At 44.0% G+C, this 17,716-nt stretch overlaps 1 protein-coding gene across 4 annotated transcripts in view; it reads right to left on the minus strand.

The window, feature by feature from the left end:
• lrrc69 (leucine rich repeat containing 69) overlaps nucleotides 1-17,716 on the minus strand; it is a 104,132-nt gene that overhangs the window by 67,055 nt on the left and 19,361 nt on the right. For all 4 annotated transcript variants that reach the window (XR_010974966.1, XM_068030824.1, XM_068030823.1 and 1 more), the window contains exons 3-4: nucleotides 8,623-8,695; nucleotides 5,713-5,908 (exon numbers count right to left, since the gene is read on the minus strand). Coding sequence is in view for 3 of the 4 variants with exons in the window: in XM_068030824.1 (XP_067886925.1) it covers nucleotides 5,713-5,908; nucleotides 8,623-8,695 (269 nt within the window). In the remaining variant the exon portion in view is untranslated. The remainder of the gene's footprint in view (nucleotides 1-5,712; nucleotides 5,909-8,622; nucleotides 8,696-17,716) is intronic.

Raw genomic sequence — 17,716 nt, forward strand, 5'->3', positions numbered from 1 at the left:
ACCTAGCAATGTGGCTGTCCCTTTTTTATTCCTAAACTCTACCCATAAAGCTTCATTTGATGCCCCCTCCAAGATATCATCTGTCCTTACTGCAGTAACTGACTCCTTCACTAATATTGGATTGCCCCCTCCTCTTTTACCCCCTCCTCTGTCTCACCTGAAGATTCTATGTCCCGGGATATTGAGCTACCAATCCTGCCCCTCCCTCAACCATGTCTCCGTGATGGCTACTATATCACAATTCCACATGTCAATCCTTGCCCTTAACTCATCCATTTTACCTGTAATACTCCTGGCATTAAAGTAGAGGCCATCCATCCTGGTCTTACTCCCTTGAAACTTACTTCCGCTGTATTCCCTCTGACTTGTTTGCTTTCCTGTGTTTAGCTGTGTCCCTATTCTGCTAGGAGTCTGCCCATTCTAAAGGTGTAGAATTTTCATCAGAGATGGCCCAGTTGCCTAACGTAACTTCCACGGAATATCCATGGAAACCTAGAAAAATGGAGTTCATGTCATTTCGCTGGAATTTCTATGGATCTTCCACTGAGGTTATGGCAGATGATTGGGAGAATCCCTGTGGAAATTAACACTGTTTTTCACAGAATTGTCACAGCAGAAAAGGAGGCTGTTTGGCCCATCATGATTGTGCTGGCACTCCGAAAGAGCAATTTACCTCATGCCACACCCCGCCTTCTCCCCATAGCCCTGCACATTCTTCCTTTTCAGATAACAATCCAATTCCCTCTTGAATGCCTCAATTGAACCTGCCTCCACCACACTCTCAGGTAGTGCATTCCAAATCCTAACCACTAACTGTATGAAAACGTTTTTCATGTCGCCGTTGTTTCTTTTGCAAATTTCCTTTATTTTTGCACTCTTGTTCTTGATCCTTCCACCAATGGGAACAGTTTCTCCATATACATAGTCTAGACCCCGCATGATTTTGTACAACTGCATCAAATCTCCTCTCAACCTTCTCTTCTCCAAGGAAAACAGTCCCAACTTCCACAATCCACCCATGAAACTGAAGTTCCTCATCCCTGGATCCATTCTCGTGAATCTGCACTCTCTCTAATGCCTTCATATCTTTCATAAAGTGTGGCTCCTAGAAATGGACACAATACTCCAGTTGAGGCTGAATCAGAGTTCTATACAAGTTTGAGATAACTTCCTTGCTTTTAGTTTAGTTTAGAGATACAGCACTGAAACAGGCCCTTCGGCCCACCGAGTCTGTGCCGACCATCAACCACCCATTTATACTAATCCTACACTAATCCCATATTCCTACCACATCCCCACCTGTCCCTGTATTTCCCTACCACCTACCTATACTAGGGGCAATTTATAATGGCCAATTTACCTATCAACCTGCAAGTCTTTTGGCTTGTGGGAGGAAACCGGAGCACCCGGAGGAAACCCACGCAGACACAGGGAGAACTTGCAAACTCCACACAGGCAGTACCCAGAATTGAACCCGGGTCGCTGGAGCTGTGAGGCTGCAGTGCTAACCACTGCGCCACTGTGCTGCCCCTCTATGTACTCTATGACCCTATTAATGAAGCTTATATGCTCTATTAACTGCGCTCTAAACTTGTCCTGCCACATTCAATGATTTATGCACATATACAGTGTCACGATCAGGTGAGGAAGGGTCGCAAGGCTCCCGTCTTGTCCTTCCTCTTGTTTGACCGCAACAGTTTTATTCTTTTTTTAAACAGTGGATGTGGTTACCACTTCCGTGGGTGTTTTACTTTTTACTTTTGTTGTGATCGTAAAAGCACCAATCGTACAGGTTTTCTTGAGTTTAAACAAGAGCTGAATTTTATTGTACTTAACCAAAAACCCAATCTAAATAAAATAATAAAATTACGCTCCACCTTTACTCATTCACACAACAATCACACACATCAACAGATTACAGAATGGAGAAGAATAGTGATTTGGGATAGAGTTGCGATCAATAAAAAGGAATAATTAGTCTGTGGTGTCGAGTAACTTTAATGGTCTTCTGGTTGAATTTGTGGTCCTGAAGTTCTGGATTGATAGCTGCTCTTGGAGACAGTTGAGCAAAGGGTTTCCTTCCTGGGGTCTTTGTCTTGGATCTTGCAGCCGTAAGCCAGGCTTCGCACAAGGTCTTCTGGAGAAAGAGAGAGAGAGAGATCCCTTCTGGCTTCTGCACAGATTGAGTCTCTCTGGAACTTGTCTGTCTTGTCCAAGAGAAACTCCCAGCTTTAACAGAGATAGAAGGCAATCACGTGACTTTCTCAGTGTGTTCTCTAGTGCCTTCTGCTGAGATTCAAGTTTAGGAATCTCAATCTCTCTCAGGCCTCATGGTGCCAATGTTTATCCCTGGAGGGGTTTGCCTTTTCAATGTTAATGTCCCAGGATGGCTTTGAATGTAAGCAATCTCAGGTAGTTCAATCAACAGAGCAAGCCATTGTTTTGGGTCAAGGCTAATCAGACATGCGTCTCCACTTTGATGCCTTGGAATGTGAAATCCGTTCAAATGCAAATGGTGACAGCTATTTTTAGCTGTGGCAAAATCTTTGTAAATGATGTATGCAATATTCCAGCTTTCCTTTTTTTAAGTTTAATGTAGGTTTCCAGCATATCACATCCTCATGACTACATGCAGGGCCCTCTGCTCCTGCACCCCGTTTAAAACTACACCCTTTATTTTATGTTGTCTCTCTGCATTCTTCCTACCAAAATGAATCATTTCACACTTCTCTGCACTAAACTTCATTTTTCACTTGTCCGCCCATTCCACCAATCTGTCTATGTCCTTTTGAAGTTCTACACTATCCTCCTCACAGTTCACAATGTTTCCAAGTTTCATATCATCCGCAAATTTTGAAACTGTGCCCTGCACACCAAGGATTAGGTCATTAATATAGATCAGGAACAGCAAGTGTCCTAAAACCGACCCTTGGGAAAATCCACTATAAACCATCCTCCAACCGAAAAACATCCAATAACCACTACTCTCTGTTTCTTGTCACTCAGCCAATTTTGTATCTGTTACTACTGTCCCTTTTATTCCATGAGCTATAACTTTGCTCACAAGTCTGTTGTGTGACACTTTATCAAATGTTTTTGGAAGCCCATGTACCCACATCAACAGCATTACCCTCAACAACCACCTCTGTTACCTCATCAACAAAACTCCAGCAAGTTAGTTAAACACGATTTGACCTTCACAAATCCGTGCTGGCTTTCCTTAATTAACCCACATTTGCTCAAGTGACTATTAATTTTGCCCTGAATTATCATTTCTAGAAGCTTCCCCACCACTAAGGTTAAACTGACTGGCCTGTAGTCGGTGGGCTTATCTTTACACCCTTTTTTGTACAAGAGTGTAACATTTGCAATTCTCCAGTCCTCTGGCACCACCACTGAATCTAAATAAGACTGGAAAATTATGGCCAGTGCCTCCACAATTTCCACTCTCACTTCCCACAGTATCCTTGGCAGCATCTGGTCCTGGTGTCTTATCAACTTTAAGTACAGATAGCCTGTCCAATACCTCCTCTTTATCAATTTTAAATCCTTCAAGTGTCTGAATTACCTCCTCTTTCACCATGACCTATGCAGTATCTTCTTCCTTGGTAAAGTCAAATGAAAAGTATTCATTTAATACCTCAGCCTGCCTCCATGCATAAATCCCCTTTTTGGTCCTTAATCAGCCCCACTCCTCCATTTACCACCCTTTTACTTTGAATATGCCTCTAGATGACTTTTGGATTCCCTTTTATATTCGTTGCCAATCTCTTTTCATACTTCTCTTATTTACTTTTTCACTTCCCCTATGAACCTCCTATATTCCACCTGGTTCTCGATTATATTATCCACCTGACATCTATCATAAGCACTCTTTTCTTCTTCATCTTAATCTCTATCTCTTTCGTCATCCAAAGAGCTCTGGATTTGTTTGCCCTACCTTTCCTCTTCATGGAATAGACCTTGACTGTGCCCAAACTATCTCTTCTTTAAAGGCAGCTCATTGTTCAGTTACCGTTTTGCCTGCCAACCATTGATTCCAGTTTATCTAGGCCAGATCTATTCTTACCCCATTGAAATTGGCTTTCCCCCAGTTAATTATTCTTATTCTGGATTGTTCCTTGCCCTTTTCCACAGCCAACCTAAACCTTATGATATACTGATCACTGTCCTCTAATTGTTCCCTACTGACACTTGATCCACTTGGCCCACCTCATTCCCAAGAACCAGGTCTAGCAGTGCCTCCTTTCTTATTGGACTGGTAACATACTGTTGTAGAAAATTCTTCTGAGCACACTCCAGAACTCTTGCACCTCTCTGCCCTTTACACAACTACTATTGCAGTCAATATTCAGATAATTAAACTCCCCCATTATAACCATTCTATAATTCCTGCACCTCTCTGTAATTTCCTTGCAAATTTGTCCCGCTACATCTTTCCCCCTGTTGGTGGCCAGTCGAACACCGAGCAATGTAATTACACCTTTTTTGTTCATTAGATTCTGTCCTTGACCCCTCTGAGACATCCTCTTCCTCCAGCACTGCAATGTTCTCCTTAATCAAAACTACCACCCAGCCTCCTTTCCTTCTTTTCCTATCTTTCCTGAATACCTTATATCCAGGAATATTTAGCACCCAGTCCTGCCCTTCTTTGAGCCAGGTCTCTGTTATCACCACAACATCATAATTCCACGTGGCTATTTGTGCCTGCAGCTTAGCAACCTTATTTGCCACTCTCCACATATTCACATACATGCACAATAACCCTAATTTAGATTTTATTACTTTTCCTCTTACTTTGACCCCAACTAATACTTTACTATTTCCTACTCTAGTGCAATCTGTCTCTCCCAAATCTCTGTGCACCGTGGTGTTCCTCTCTTGTATTATCTCCAGGTTCCCACACCCCTGCCAAGTTAGTCTAAAACCTTCCCAATAGCACTAGCCAATCGCCCTGCAAGGAAATTTGTCAACAGCTTTTTTCAGGTGCAACCTGTCTGCTCCAGAACAGGTCCCATCTGCTCCAGAACTAGTCCCAGTATCCCAGGAATCTAAAGCCTTCCCTCCAGCACCATCTTTCCAGCCACGCAATCATCGGCTCTATCCCCCCATTTCTATACTCACTTGCAAGTGGTGCCGGGAGTAATCCGGAGATTAGTACTTTTGAGGTCCTGCTTAATAATTTCTTATCTAGCTCCCTAAACTCTGACTGCACGACCACATCCCTTTTCCTACTATGTCATTGGTATCAATGTGGACCACAACTGCTGGCTGTTCACCCACCCCGCTCAGGGTGTTCTGCATGCGTTCAGTGGCATCCTTGACCCTGGCACCAGGGAGGCAACACATCATCCTGGATTCATGTCAGTGGCCACAGAAATGCCTGTCTATTCCCCCTAATTATCAAATCGCCTATCACTATTGCTCTTCCAGTCTTCTTTGTACCCCACCCCCCCACCCCTATGCAGCTGAGCCGGCCGTGGTGCCATGGACTTGGCTCAGCCAGTACTCCCCAGATAAACCATCACTTTCCTCAGCATTCAGAACTGAACATTGGTGGAGAATGAGATGCACTCAGGGGACTCCTACACAGGGTGACCACATCTATAAACGTGCTATCCACAAAGCTCTCAACCTCACAGATGCGCCACAGTGACGCCAGCTGTTGCTCAAGTTCTGGAATATATAAAATTCTCTATCATAATAACTTACTTCTGGGAGCTCCTGGATTTGGTTTCTTGGCACAGAAAGCTTCTTAAGATTAGTCAAATATCCAGTCTCATGTGGAAGTGATTTGAGTTTATTGTTTGCTAAATGTAGTTCACAAAGCTGTTGCAGCAGACAAAGTTTGCTTGGCATGCTCTCCAGTTGGTTGTTATTCACAGTAAGATACTTGAGTTCTGTCAGCCTGCAAAACAATCAAAATGTGAAATTCATTATTTGTAGTGGTACAGTGGTGCCCTCTACAGCTAAGTCCTTATTTACCGAAGAAAAATTGATCTTAAACTGGATCTAATTTAACAGATCTCCATAGGATTCTGACATTTGTTTATATATTTGTAAACAAAGGGAAATAGCTTTTCTAACAACCTTATTGACATGGTGCTGTCCTTTTAAGTGTGCTCCACTGCATTTTCAAACAATAATAGACTCAAAAGGTATCCTCTGCAGGGGACTATATGGTCTGATGTACCTTACATCTATTCTAATTGTAACCAATTTATAATAAAAAGGCATTTCTAAAAGATTTCTATATGACATTAAGGATCAACCTATTTACTGATGTCTCACGGAACTCACAATACCTATGTAACCAATGTCAGTGGTCGCCAGTGTACTGTACACCCATGTACTGTACTGCAGTGTACTTATGTATGGACTGTGTGATCTGTTTACGACCTTTTGGACCAGCGAGATGGACTGACATTTCCCTAACCTGTACATTTCTACATTCCGGTGACGTATGTTCCTATGGCTTGACAATATTGGTGCATTAATCCAAAAAGTGTCAAACCTTCTGGAAGTTAATGAGTTACTATCAGGAGCTCCTAATTATTATGGAGACTCAGAGATTCAAGAATTGGTCAAAAACACACTATTTAGGTGCCTCTACGATTTAGTGTGTACATACACAGCATGTAGTACAGAACCATATAAACCTCAAAGTCTCAGATTTAGTTTCTGATAGGTGCTGAGTTACAAACATACGAATTAGGAGCAGAAGTAGGCCATTCAGCCCCTCTAGCCTGCTCCGCCATTCAATAAGATCATGGCTGAACTGTTTGTGTCTTGAATTCCACACTCCCATCTACCCCCGATAACACTTGATTCCCTTGCCTAACAAGACCTCCACCATAACAATATTCAATGACCCCGCGTCCACCACCTTCTGAGGCAGAGAGCTCCAAAGTCGCACAGCCCTCTGAGAGAAAAAAATTCTCCTCATCTCTGTCCTAATAGGGCGACCCCTAATTTTAAAATAGTGCCCCCTAGTCTGGACTCACCCACAAGAGGAAACATCCTTTCCACATCCACATCAAGATCGGCGCAGGCTTGGAGCGCCGAATGGCCTGTTCCTGTGCTGCACTGTTCTTTGTTCTTGTCAAGACCGTTCAGGATTTTATAAACTTCAATCAAGTTTCCCCTCACTCTTCTGAACTTCGATGAAACCAAGCCCAGTCTGTCTAACCTTTCCTCATAAGACAACCCGCTCATTCCAGGTATCAATCTAGTAAACCTTCACTGAACCGCCTCCAATGCATTTACACCCTTCCTTCAAAAAGACCAAAACTGCACACAGTATTCGGGATATGGTCTCACCAATGCCTTATATAACTGAAGCATAACATCCTTACTTTTATTTTCAATTCCTCTCGTAATAAAGGATAGCATTCCATTAGCCTTCTTTATTACTTGCTGTACCTGCATACTAACATTTTGTGACTCATGCATTGGAACACTTAGATTCCTCTGCACCTCAGAGTTCTGCAATCGTTCTCCATTTAAGTAATACTCTGCTTTTTTATTATTCCTGCCAAAGTGAACAACTTCATATTTTCCTACATTATACTCCATCTGCCAGGTTTTTGCCCACTCCCTCAACCTATATATATTAGCCTGCAACCTCCTTATGTCCTCTTCACAACATACTCTCCTACCTATCTTTATGTCACTGCAAATTTAGCTACCATGCCATCCCTCCCCTCATCTAAGTCATTGATAGAAATTTTGAAAAGTTGAGGCCCCAGCACAGACCCCTGCGGGACTCGACTCGTCATATCCTGCCAATCAGAAAAGGACCCATTTATGCATACTCTCTGTTTTCTGCCAGCCAGCCAGCCAATCTTCTATCCATGCTAATATGTTACCCACTACACCATGAGCTCCTACTTTGCACAATAACCTTTTATGTGGCACCTTGTCAAATGCCTTCTGGAAATCCAAGTACAGTATGTCAACGGGCTCACCTTTATCCACAGCGCATGTTACTCCTTCAAAGAACTCCAATAAATTGGTTAACCTTGATTTCCCTTTCACAAAACCATGCTGACTATTCCCGATTACCTTGGGTTTTCGAAGTACCCAGCTATAGCCTCCATAATGATCAAATCTAACACCTTCCCCATGACAGACGACAAGCTAACTGGCCTATAGTTACCTGTTTTCTGCCTACCCCCATTCTTGAATAGTGGGGTTATATTTGCTACTTAGCTAGTTAGCTAAGCCAGGGCAGGAATTGGTATATCATTACTGACCTCAATGTCCAGGACTGGATAAGGGGAAAGCACAATTCAATCAGGGCTCCTGCTCCTGCCTACTATCCAATGTTACCTGCTGAAAAGTGGCCATGTGAGGATGTCAGGTGAGGACAGGAATAGGCTTGCCTGTAGTGCTACTGCCAATGTTAAACAATTGCCAATGGCCACTATCTAGGAACATACATGAAGAATGGGTGGGCTACTGAAATGCTGACAATATCTGCAGAACCACAGCCCAGTCATAGACTTCACCTTCAGAATAGAGGGGAGGTAAGTGTGCAGATAAACACTTTTTACTTGATGTGGCAGCTTAATTGTAGAGAGGTACTACTGTAACAATGCAATAGGTTAGCAAATCCTCTACCTGTATATCTCTTCAGGTAAAGTTGTTAGCTTGTTGTTACTCAGGTTCAAGAAAACTAGGTTTTCTAAGCATTCTGAAATGACAGAAAAAGATGTCCATGTTTGTAAATGAAAGGAGCCTTAAAAAGTAAATAGCAATTGTACAGAACAGCATCTTAGAAACAAAAATAACAACAGAACAAACATTCAACAAGTCTGACAGAATCTGTGGAGAAATAAACAGAGTTATTATTTCAAGTCAATGATCTTTCATCAGTACTCTCTTGACAGAACTCTCTTTGGAAACGTGGACCAGATCAGCGACACCAGCAGCGACCCCGGAGGATAAAAGAGAGAGCGAGAGAGAATGGGGGAGCAATGTGGACCTGATCAGACACCAGCAGTGGTGGCAGAGGTTAAAAGAGAGAGAGCGAGCACGGGGGAACGGTGTAGACCTGATTGGTGTATTTCCAAAAAAGTAAGGAATGACATCAGAGGACAGCAGGTAGGTTATTAGTTGGTGACTGTTAAGATTTTTTTTAAACTAGGGCAGTGGTGAAAACTACAACTGGAAAACAATAAAGTACTGTATTAAATTTACAGCTTAGCTAGTTAAGCTAATTAATAAAATTTCAATCAGGTTAAAAATAACAGTAAGGGAATAAGTATTAAGTGTATTAGCACATAGCAGGTGTACAGGCATTAATTCAAATTAATAGTTTATACAAGGTATTGACTCGATTCTAAGAGAGAAAATAGAGATTTTTTTCTTAGATTATGCATGGACAGTTGAGACCTATTGCTTACAATTCCTGCGCCATGTGGGAATGTTAGAACACTTCATGTGTCTTGGAGGACCATGTGTGTAGGAAGTGTCTCCAGCTGCTTGAGCTCAAGCTCAGGATTTCTGAGCTGGAGTCACGGTGGAGGAGCAGGGAGGATGAGAGTTTCTTGGATTGTATGTTCCAGGAGGTGGTCCATCCCACAGGCAGACGGAGTTCAGGATAGTAGATGGGTGGCAATCCAGAAGAGTAGGATGAGGCAGGAGGTGCAGGCGTCTTCAGGGTATGTACCACTCTCAAACCGGTACTCAGCATTGGACACAGCTGGGAGTGTCAACACTTTGAAGGAGTGTAGTCCTGACCATGGCACGAATGGTCAAGGGACTGCACAGCAGGACACAGCAAAGAGTAGAAATGCAGTCATTATAGGAGGTTCCATAGTTGGGGGCAGGTATTTCTGTAACAGTCATTGTGAATCCCGCATGATGTGTTGCCTCACTGGTGCCAGGGTAAAGGACATCACAGAGAAGGTGCAGAATATTCTGCAGGGGGAAGGGTGTGAGCCAGAAGTTGTGTTGCATGTTGGTACCAACAACACAGCGAGAGCAAGTATTGAGGTCCTACAGTCAGATTTTCAGGAGTTAGAGAGGAAGTTAAAGAGTAGGACCTCGAAGGTAGTAATCTCTAGATTACTCCCAGTGCCATGCGCTAGCGAGAATAGAAATAGAAAGATAGGGAGGACCAAAACATGGCATGAGGCATGGTGCAGGAGGGAGGGATTCAGATTCTTGGGGCATTGGGACCAGTTCTGGGGCAGGAGGCGCCTATTCAAAAGGGACCTCAACTGGACTGGGACCAATGTCCTGATGAAGAAGATCACTGAAGTGGTTGGGGAGGGTTTAAACTAATTTGGCAGTGGAATGGGCATTAGAATATAGGAGTAGAGAAGAGGAATAAGGTGCATAAAGGAGTGAGAGTGTTAGATAGTACCAGAGAAGGAAGTAGTACCTTATTAGATAGGGGGTAAGTAGCATAATGGTAATATTACTGAACTAGTAATCTAGAGGCCCGGACAATGCTCTGGAGACATGAGTTCAACTCCCACCAGGTCAACTGGGGGAATTTAAATTCAACTAGTAAATCTGGAATAAAATGCTAGTCTCATCAATAATGATCATGAAATTACCATATTGTTGTAAGAACAGATCTGGTTCACTAATATCCTTCAGGGAAGGAAATCTGCCATCCTTACCCAGTTTGGCCTACCTGTGACTCCAGAACTATAGAAATGTGGTTGACTCTTAACTGCCCTCCGAAATGGCCTAGCAAGCCACTCATTTATATCAAACTGCTACAGAAAATAGCATTGTGCACTAAAGGCCTGCTCGGGTCTGTAAATGAGACCCAACCCGAGCCCGACAGAACCCCGTCCGACCCCGAGCCTGACCCAGCCCGAGTCCTTCTATTTTTTCCCGCGCTCAATCCGACCCGACCATCAGTTAACCCACCTTCCATTTTTAACTTTGTTCCTTACCTGCACAAGCTTAAAATAACTGTAACAAAACCACCTTTAAAATCCAAAAAGTAATTTAACATGAGAGTCACTTACCTGGGGTGGTGATAGAGCGTGTCCGATCTGGCCCAACCCGACCCGAGGCTGAATGCCGGACCCGGAAGTGCGACCCGACCTGAACCCGACACGTCGTCAGGTCCGGGTCAGGTAGCAGGCTTTTACTGTGCACACCGTCACAATGTGTACCAACATCACACAGACTATAGAGGTTCAAAAAGGTGGCTCACCACCACCTTCTCAAGGGCAAATAGGGATGTGCAATAAATGCTGGCCTCACCAGAGACATGCATACCCAAGAACAAATAAAGAAGGAGCAGACAGCAATGTGGTTGACTCTTAAATGCCCTCTTAAATGGCCTAGCAAGCCACTCAGTTGTATCAAACCGCCAAGAAGTAAATGAGGAATGAAACCGGACGGACCACCCGGCATCGACCTAGGCACCAGAAACGACAACGGGAAACCCAGCCCTGTCAACCCTGAAGAGTCCTCCTTACTAATATCAGGGGGCTTGTGCTAAAGTTGGGAGAGCTGTCCCACAGACCGACATAGTCATACTCACCAAATCATACCTTACAGACAATGTCCCAGACACCGCCATCACCATCCCCGGGTATGGCCTGTCCCACCGGCAGGACAGACCCAGCAAAGGTGGCGCAGCACAGTGGTATACAGTCGGTAGGGAGTTGCCCTGGGAGTCCTCAATATTGACTCCAGACCCCATGAAGTCTCATGGCAATAAGGTCAAACATGGGCAAGGAAACCTCCTGCTGATTACCACCTACTGCCCCCACCCCGTCAGCTGATGAATCAGTACTCCTCCATATTGAACAGTAATTGGAGCAAGCACTGAGGGTGGCAAGGGTGCAGAATGTACTCTGGGTGGGGGAACGTCAATGTCCATCACCAAGAGTGGCTCGATACAACTACTACTGACCGAGCTGGTCAAATCCTAAAGGACATAGCTGCTAGACTGGGTCTGCGGCAGGTGGTGAGGGAACCAACAAGAGGGAAGAATATACTTGACTTTGTCCTCACCAATCTGCCTGCTGCAGATGCATCTGTCCATAACAGTATTGGTAGAAGTGACCAACACACAGTCCTTGTGGAGACAAAGTCCCATCTTCACATTGAGGATACCCTCCATTGTGTTGTGTGACACTACCACCGTACTAAATGGGATAGATTTCAAACAGATCTAGCAATTCAAAACTGGCCATCCATGAGGTGCTGTGGGCCATCAGCAGCAGCAGAACTGTACTCAACCACAATCTGTAACCTCATGGCCTGGCATATTCCCCATTCTACCAATACCATCAAGCCAGGAGACCAACCCTGGTTCAACAAAGGGTGCAGGAGGGCATGCCGAGAGCAGCACCAGGCATGAGCAGCACCAAAATGAGGTGTCAACCTGGTGAAGCTACAACCCAGGACTAATTGCATGCCAAACAGCGTAAGCAGCATGCAATAGACAGAGCTACGCAATCCCATAACCAACGGATCAGATCTAAGCTCTGCAGTCCTGCCACAGTCGAATGGTGCTGGACAATTAAACAACTAATTGGAGGAGGTGGCTCCACAAATACCCCCATCCTCAATGATTGGGGAGCCCAACACAACAGTGCAAAAGATAAGGCTGAAGCATTTACATACGAACATACAAATTAGGAGCAGAAGTAGGCCATTCAGCCCCTCTAGCCTGCTCCGCCATTCAATAAGATCATGGCTGATCTGTGTGTCTCGAATTCCACACTCCCATCTACCGCTGATAACAATCTTTGCAACAATCTTCTGCCAGAAATGCTGAGTGGCTGATCCATCTCGGCCTCCTCCTGAGTCATAGATGCCAGTCTTCAGCCAATTTGATCCACTCCACATAATATCAAGAAACGACTGAAGGCACTGGAGACTGCAAAGGCTATGGGCACTGATAACATTCCGGCAATAGTACTGAAGACCTGTGCTCCAGAACTTGCCACGCCCCTAACCAAGCTGTTCCAGTACAGCTACAACAGCAATGTAGAAAATTGCACAGATATGTACTGTACACAAAAAGCAGGACAAGTCCAACCAAGCCAATTACCGTCCCATCCGTCTACTGTCAATCATCAGTAAAGCGATGGAAGGTGTCAACAGTGCTATCAAGCGGCACTTGCTTTGCAATAACCTGTTCACCGACACTCAGTTTAGGTTCCGCCAGGGCCACTCAGCTCATGACCTCATTACAGCCTTGGTTCAAACACAGCAAAATTGCTGAACTCAAGAGGTGAGTTGAGAGTGACTGCCCTTGACATCAAGGCAGCATTTGACCGAGTATGGCATCAAGGAGCCCTGGCAAAACTGGAGTCAGTGGGAATCAGGGGGAAAACTCTCCTCTGGTTGAAGTCATACCTAGTGCAAAGGAAGATGGTTGTGGTTGTTGGAGGTTAATCATCTCAGCTGCAGGACATCACTGTAGGAGATCCTCAGGGTAGTGTCCTAGGCCCAACCATCTTCAGCTGCTTCATCAATGACCTTCCTTCAATCATAAGATTAGAAGTGGGGAAGTTCGCTGATGATTACACAATCTTCAGCACCATTCGTGACTCCTCAGATACTGAAGCACTCTGTGTAGAAATGTAGCAAGACCTGGACAATATCTAGGCTTGGGCTGATAAGTGGCAAGTAACATTTGCGCCACACGAGTGCCAGGCAATGACCATCTCCAACAGGAGAGCATCTAGCCATCTCCCTTTGACATTTAATGCCATTACGATCGCTGAATCCTCCACTATCAACAACCTCGGGGTTACCATTGACCAGAAACTGAACTGGAGTAGCCATACAAATACCGTGGCTACGAGAGCAGGTCAGAGGCTAGGAATCCTGCAGCTCCCCAAAGCCTGTCCACCATCTACAAGGCACAAGTCAGGAGGGTGGTGGAATACTCTACACTTGCCTGGATGGGTGCAGCTCCAACAACACTCAAGAAGGTCAACACCATCCAAGACAAAGCAGCCCACTTGACTGGCACACCATCCATAAACATTCACTCCCTCCAGCACCGACGCACAGTGGCAGCTGTGTGTGCCATCTACAAGATGCACTGCAGCAACGCACCAAGGCTCCTTTGACAGCACCTTCCAAACTCTACCATCTAGGACAAGGGCAGCAAATGCATGGAAACACCACCACCTGCAAGTTCCCTCCAAGCCACAAAGCATCCATACTTGGAACTATATCCCCATTCCTTCACTGTCACTGGGTTAAAATCCTGGAACTGCCTTGCTAACAGCACTGTGTGTACCTACCCCACATGGACTGCAGCGGTTCAAGAAGGCAGCTCACCACCACCTTCTCAAGGACAATTAGGGATGGGCAATAAAAGCTGGCCTAGCCAGCAATGCCTACATCCCATGATTGATAAAAAAAAAGACTAAGAAAGACTTTGAGGTTTACAATGCGTATACGTAAACGCACCAAGTATGGTGAATAAGGTTGGTGAGGTACAAGCACAAATAGCCATGTATGAATATGCTGTAGTGACAATAACGTGGCTTAAAAATGGTGAGGACTGAGCATGTAATATTCAAGCATACAAATTGTTCAGAAAAGATTCAAGAAAAGCTGTATCAGAACAAAGGGTGATATTTAAAGAGATGTTCCAGATACAGGTTAGGTACATTCCAACCAGGGCGAAAGGTAAGGGAACCAATGCTAGGGCACCTTGAATGACAAGGGAAGATACAGAATATGATGAAACAAAAAAAGGGGGTATATGAAACATGCCAGGAGAATTCTTCAAGCGAGAACCAGGCCAAATACAGTAAATGGAGAAGGGTAATGAAGAGGAAATACCACTGGCAAAGAAAGAATATAAGATTGGAATGGCAGTTAACATAAAAAGGAGCCCAAAAATCATATACCAGCATGTAAATAGTAATAAGAGGTGGGTGGGGCCTAGTAGAGACAAAGATATATGTTTAGAGGTACAGGGTAAGGCCAGAATACTTTATGAGTACTTTGTATCAGTGTTCACTAAGGAAAAGGATGCTGACAAAATATCAGTAGAAGCAGAAATGGTAGAGGTAATGGATGAGGTGAAAATTGATAGGCAGGATGTACTGGCAAGGCTGACTATGCTTAGAGTGGGTTAGGCGCCTGGTCCGGATGGCTTGCATCCCAGGTTGTTAAAGGAAGTGTGAGTGGAGACAGCAGAAGGGCTTGGCTTAATCTTCCAATTTTCCCGTGATACAGGTAGATGCCAGAGGTTTGGAGTGCCAAATGTGACACTCTTATTCAAGAAAGGGTATAGGGACATTCCAAGTAACTACAGCCCAAACAGATTAACATCTTTGGTGGGTAAGGTTTTAGAAGCAATAATCAGGGGAAAAAATGAATAGGCACTTGGAGAGGTCTGAGTTAGTTAAAGAGAGCCTGCACGGATTTGTAAAAAGATCATGCTTAACTAATCTAAATTAATTTTTGAAGTAACAGAGAAGGGTGATGAAGGGAAAGCAATGGATGTCGTCTATATGGATTCTAAAAAAGCATTCGACGAAGTACTACATAAAAGGCTGGTTAACAAAATTAAGGCTCATTAAATAGGACGGTTAGTATCGGCTTGGATAAAAATTGGCTTAAGGACAGAAAATAGTAAGTTATGGTAAATGGTAGTTTTTCAGACTGGAGGATGGTAGACATTGGTGTTCCCTAAGGTTCAGTGCTAGGACCACTACTTCTTTTGATATATATAAATGGCCTGGATATTGCAATACAGTAACATTTCAAAATTTGCTGATGATACAAAACTTGGAGTTGTGGCAGACTGTTACCACCAGGTGAGGAAGGTGTCTCAGGCTCCCCTCTCGCCCCTTCTCTGGTTTGGCCGTAACAGTGTTTATCTTAATAAACACAGTGATTTTAGCTTACCACCTCAGTGAGCCCTTGTTCACTGCACTCTAATTACAATTGCAAATGAACCAATCAGACAGGTTTTCTTAGGTTTAAACAAGAAAGATGTAAGTTTATTAACCTTATCACTCTAACCCAGTTAAAATTACTAAAATACGCAACGTGTCCATGTTCACAGGCATACGAGAGCCACACACATACAAATAGATACAGAGGGGAAGAAAGAATTGGGAGGTTGAAATAGAGTTGACAATAAATGGAATACAGATACTGTCCTTGATGTAATGTCCTTGATTGAAGTTAAAGACTGAGTGTCCTTGCTGGGGCCACGTGCACAATTTCCGGCTTGCATCTCTGGTACCAGAAGGCTGAAGGGAGGTTTCAATTGTCTTATTGCTGGTTGCCTGTAGTTCTGTAGTCTTTAGGGTTACAAGCTGCCACCGTGGTTTCCCTGGGACTTTGTTGGAGAGGGAGACAGTGAGAGAGAGGCTTCTTTCTGCCAGTCCAGTTGCAATCTTTTGTTCACTCTGAGGCACAATTCAGAAAAGCTCAGTGTTACCAGCAGGTATGTCATCTCTTTGTTTGAGATAGCAACTTCTAGAGGAGTCTTTGAACTTCAGAGACCATCAGACTTACTCGGTAGTGCGGAACTTGGCTCTTTCAAAGTCAAAGGGGTGTCGATGTCTTTTGATTACCCCTATTGGCAAAACCAATCTTGCTAATTGGATCAGGAAGCACTCCCATTGTCTCTCTATTCAGCTGTCTCTCAGCCAGCCCTTGTCCTCTCAGAACGCAAATATGTGCCCATCTTTTTAATTGTTCAGTTCTGCTTTTTTTTCTTTTAAAAAGTCATTTGTCGTGTCCAGTAAAAGAAGTTTTAAGCAGGGTTCCATATAACGAAATTAATATCTTTCCAATTGGCAGGTGTGATTTCTGTCACACAGTGAGGATGATACCAATACACTGCAATAGGGCTTAGATAATCTGGCAGAATGGGCAGACAAGTAGCAGATGGAATTTAATACAAAGTGTGAGGCGATATATTTTGGCAGAAAGGATAGGGAGAGGCAATATAGACTAAATGGCACAATTTTAAAGAGCATGCCGGGACAGATGAACCTGAGGGTTCATGCGCATGGATCTTTGAAGGTGACAGAACATATTGGGGAGACCAAACTTAGATTGGGTGATCGTTTTGCGAAATACTTTCACTCAGCCCGAAAGCATGCCCCCAAGCTTCCGGCTGCTTATTATTTCAACACACCCCGCCTGCTCTCATGCCCACATTTCTGCCCTTGGCCTGCTGCAGTGTTCCAGTAAACATAAGCACAAACTCAAGGAGCAGCACCTCTTCTTTCGATTTGGCATTCTACAGCCTTGTGGACTCAACATTGAGTTCAATAATTTCAGAGCATGACTTTTTTTATATTTTTCTTTTTTTATCATTTTATTTTATTTTTAACCATGTGCCTGTTTATCATGTGCTTTTGGACAGAACTGCTCATTACTCTGCCATTAACACTCTCTCTGGACTAATGCTTTGTCTTTCACCACAAGCATTAACACTCTCTTTGCCTTTGTCCCATGACATCTTTGCTACTTAATCTCTCCTGCCCTCTGCCCTTAAACACATCTTTCCTTTTGTTCTCTTTGCCACCAATCCACTACGCACCACCGCCACCCCCGCCACCCCCACCCGCACTTGCTTAAAACCTAATTCTTTAACCTTTGCCAGTTCTGATGAAAGGCCACAGACCTGAAGCATTATCTCTGCTTCTCTCTCCACAGATGCTGCCTGACCTGATGAGTATTTCCAGCACTTTGTTTTTATTTTATATTATGTTGAGAGAGTAATTAGCAAAGTATATGG

This window comes from Heterodontus francisci, chromosome 5 (assembly GCF_036365525.1).
Source record: "Heterodontus francisci isolate sHetFra1 chromosome 5, sHetFra1.hap1, whole genome shotgun sequence".
NCBI classification, from domain to species: domain Eukaryota; kingdom Metazoa; phylum Chordata; class Chondrichthyes; order Heterodontiformes; family Heterodontidae; genus Heterodontus; species Heterodontus francisci.